The sequence below is a fragment of the Gavia stellata genome, chromosome 11 (assembly GCF_030936135.1).
Source record: "Gavia stellata isolate bGavSte3 chromosome 11, bGavSte3.hap2, whole genome shotgun sequence".
Lineage (NCBI taxonomy): Eukaryota > Metazoa > Chordata > Aves > Gaviiformes > Gaviidae > Gavia > Gavia stellata.
The window spans coordinates 10,071,928-10,075,595 of record NC_082604.1 but is presented as its reverse complement, the minus strand read 5'-3'; the positions used below and the strand labels follow the sequence as shown (position 1 = coordinate 10,075,595).

The 3,668-nt window shown below is 56.1% G+C and overlaps 1 protein-coding gene across 1 annotated transcript in view; it reads left to right on the top strand.

The window, feature by feature from the left end:
* Positions 1 to 1,321: 1,321 nt before the first annotated feature.
* The window catches only part of FARSB (phenylalanyl-tRNA synthetase subunit beta), a 41,961-nt gene continuing 39,614 nt past the window's right edge, over positions 1,322 to 3,668 (top strand). The window contains exons 1-2 of the mRNA XM_059822688.1: positions 1,322 to 1,379; positions 2,599 to 2,654. Of these exons, the coding sequence (XP_059678671.1) occupies positions 1,322 to 1,379; positions 2,599 to 2,654 (114 nt within the window). The remainder of the gene's footprint in view (positions 1,380 to 2,598; positions 2,655 to 3,668) is intronic.

Sequence of the window (3,668 nt, the reverse complement as noted above, 5' to 3'; positions counted from 1 at the left end):
GCTGACGGCGGGAGAGCAGCGCGGGGAGGCACGGACCCGCCGGCTCGGGCCCCAGTCCCGGTCCGCCGCACCTGCCCGCCGCCGCACCGCTCTGCCGCCGGCAGCCGCGGCCCCGGCCACCGGCTTGTGGCGCAAGAACGCGCCCCCTCCCGCCGCCGGCGCTGCCCACGGCCGCGTCGCGGCAGCGGGGCCCGGGCGCGGCCCCAGCAGGCGGGGACGGGGAGGCGGCCGCCCCGGCGCAGCCCGCCCCGGGCCGCGGGCACCTTCCTCACCCGCGCCCCGCCCCGGCCCGGCCGCAGGAAACCTGATCCTGAACCAGGAGCGGGCAGAGCCCGGGCGAGGCCGCGGGCTGGGCGCCTCCGGGAACGCCGCTACATCCCCTTGTCACAGACGCGTCCGAGGCGGCTTCCACAGCCCAGCGCGGCCTCGGCCTGGGCCTGGGCTCCGAGCCGCAGAGCGCCGCACTTGTCCCCGGTTCAAACAAACAGCACCGGGCAACAGGGGCGGAGGCACCCGCGGCTTTATTAGTCCGAGCCTCGAGCCCGAGGAGCCCAGCGGGGCGGCGGAAACCTTTCCCGCGCGGAAGCACCGCAGGCACACGGGAGCGCTGTGACGGTTTTCCCCCCCCAGAGTGGCCGAGGCCGTTTCTGCCCTGTCCCCGGCCCCCCGGCACACCCTGGCGCTGAAGACGCCTACAATGGACGAGCTTATGGAAGTTGGCCCAGAACTTGAAACTCCTGTGGGATCGGGGCTTCACTCCTTCCTTTCTAACCTCACAGCACGCGCACAGCCGCCTCCCACCCCCGGCCCTTAACCCGCGCTGTCAGTGACAGGTATCCTCGGAAAAAAATCCAGTGTGAGGAAAAAAAACCCACCCCAAAACTTGCAACACCGCTGTCCCGGTTGCACCCATTTCTCCGGTCGGGACAGCGGGAACACCACAGCTCGGCGTCCCACGCGGGCCGGTGCCGCGGCCGGGCGGCCCCTCACGCCGCTCACAGCCGCCTCACGCCAAAGGACGCCGCTGACAGGGCGTGGGGGCTCCCGGCCAACGGGCTGATGTCACCGCCGTAGCTGCCCGCGGCGCTGCCGGTGTTCGGCGCGCTGCCCGCCTCCTCCCTGGGCGCAGGAGACGGGCGGACCCGCTCCGTGGGCGCTCGGCCGGGCTGCCTCCGCACCGTCGCGCCGGGAAGCGAGGGGGAACGGCGGGCGCGGGCCGGAGGAATGGCTGCCGGCCTTCAGGCACGGCCACGGAGGTGCGGCGCGACTGGGGCCTGGCGGGCGGTCGCGCAGGCGCGCTGCGGGCGAGCCGGGTGCCGCCATGCCGACTGTCAGCGTGAAGCGGGACCTGCTCTTCCAGGCGCTGGGCAGGACCTACAGTGAGTGGCGCGGGCGGGCCGGGGGCTGCGCGGGGCCGCCTCTCGCCTCACGTCGCCTCTCGCCTCACGCCGCCTCCTAGGCGGCCGGCCGGGGCGGCCCGTGCCCGCGCCCCGCAGGGTGCCGGGCGGCGGCTGAGGCGGCGTGGTGCCGCCACCCGCAGCGCCTCCTGCCTGAAGTGTCCCGGGGATCCTCCGGTTGTGCGTCAGGAGGCGTCTGCGGCCCTGCCCGGCGGGTCCCTTCGGTCACCGCGGCCGCTGGGCTGCGATCGCTGGGCAAAACCCTGACGGGCGGCGGAGGTGGGGCAGTCCAGCCGTCCGCCGACAGCACCCCTTCCCTCACTGCTTATCCCGTGTCCACGGAGCTGAACTAACCCTCGGGGGAAGCCCAGGCTTCAGAGCAACAGTGGTGTCTGTAGCAGCCATGTGCTCTTCACAAGCCCGCGGCATGCCGGACAAAGCCATAGATTCTCCCTGGACCCTCCAGCCTTTCGCCCAGATACGTGCTGTTTGAGTCCAAATCACTCAGAAGTCAGGACCATGCATTTCCAAATGGTGCTTTCTGGTTGGAGTTTTGCTGTCTGTTTTAGGAACTGGTTAAATCAAAAAGGAGAGGGGAGAGGTGGGAGCAGGCAAAGCAAACAATACCATGTTTTCATTCAGTTCTCCTTCCCCGGGTCTTTAGAAATGTGACTTAAGAACTGTTTGTTTGACTGAAAGAGCGTTCAGGGACATGCAGCAGTTTATCTAGCCCACACGGGAGTTGGTCGGCTCTTAAGACATCTGGGTGCAAATCTCCATTTTCAGATCAGGGTTGTGTAATTCACATATCGTAACACAGTTCATGCAACCTCTGTATGACAAGCTGACTGATTAAAGAAGTAGCTGTTGGCAGAAGCTGTCCAATTACTCCCTCCTGTTCCCATTATCTGTTCAGGCCGGAGTTACTCTGACAAACTTGGCTGAGGAGCTTATAGTGAAGCTAGGCTCTGAGGCTCAGTCGCCCTTGCTGAGACTGTAAGAATAATGTGTCGACAAATGCAATATGTAATAAAGAAACTGATACTCAGATGCAAATATAAGCAAAACTCTTTAAATTACTTCTACCCTTTTTTTTTCAAAATAGCATCTGTTATCTTGTTTGAAAACATTCAAAACAAACAAAATACTTTAAAAGTCTGAGGTCTGCTTATTAACCAAAATTCACCTCCTTTCTTCACAGCTGATGAAGAATTTAATGAGCTTTGCTTTGAGTTTGGTTTGGAGCTTGATGAAATTGTAAGTAACATATTTATTTGTTACTTTTTCAGTAGATGTAGTGTACTGACAGCATTTACATTTGGTAACAGTTTGTACTGTATTATTTCCAGCATATTCCCTGGTATAGTGTTGGCTGATGCCCTCTAGCATGTACCAAGAAAATGTCTAGGCAAGGTTTGGAGGATACCATGGCCCAGGTATCCTCAAAAAGCGGTGGGGACAAGACTTGAAGGTCCCCTTGACCTATACAATCTTTTAGCAGTACTGCAGCAGGCTTTTCATCCTGAAACATCCTCATAAATCTCGATACCACAGGGTAGAATATGTAACACATACCTTTAGGTTCTTGTTATAAAATACTGTTGTAATAGACTGTATTAACACAGGTGTTTTGAATCTGAAAAGGAAAAGAGACATACAAAAACTACCGTCTCAGAAGCAAGAGACCCCAAGATGGCACATTGCTGTACTTCGTGGAGGTCGGCAGTCTATGCCACTTGGTCTTCAGTCTCTGGCCCCATTTTATTTAGCAGCATAAATATGGCCACAGACTATGTATTGAACATATTTTACAAGATCTGCTTGGCTTTGTTTTGTATGCATTCTTCTGTGCAATATCCACAAAAATGTGTTTGACCTGGACATTGTTACCTAAGTTGTAACTAATTTATATTTAAAGTTTTGGTTTAGATTCTGTACTTGTGAAAATTTGCTGGCCCTGTTAACTCTATCCATGTAAATCTTGTTCAAGTAGATTTGTTTTGGTTTTGCTTTTTAATTTAAATTAATTGATCTTTTAATGATGTTTATCAAAAGACATCTGAACATCATATGTTATGCTTTACTTCAGAACAGAGTTGATATGACAAGTCATTTGCCGATCTATTGCCAAAAATAAAGTCTCAGTTCTCTACTGGGATCTGCTAGCCTGGAGACTCTTGCTTCTATAATCTCTTTTTTTAAAAATTCAGATTCTAATAGTGAATTTTTCTTTTGGTATACTGCATTACAATCTCTGAATCTGAGAAAAAT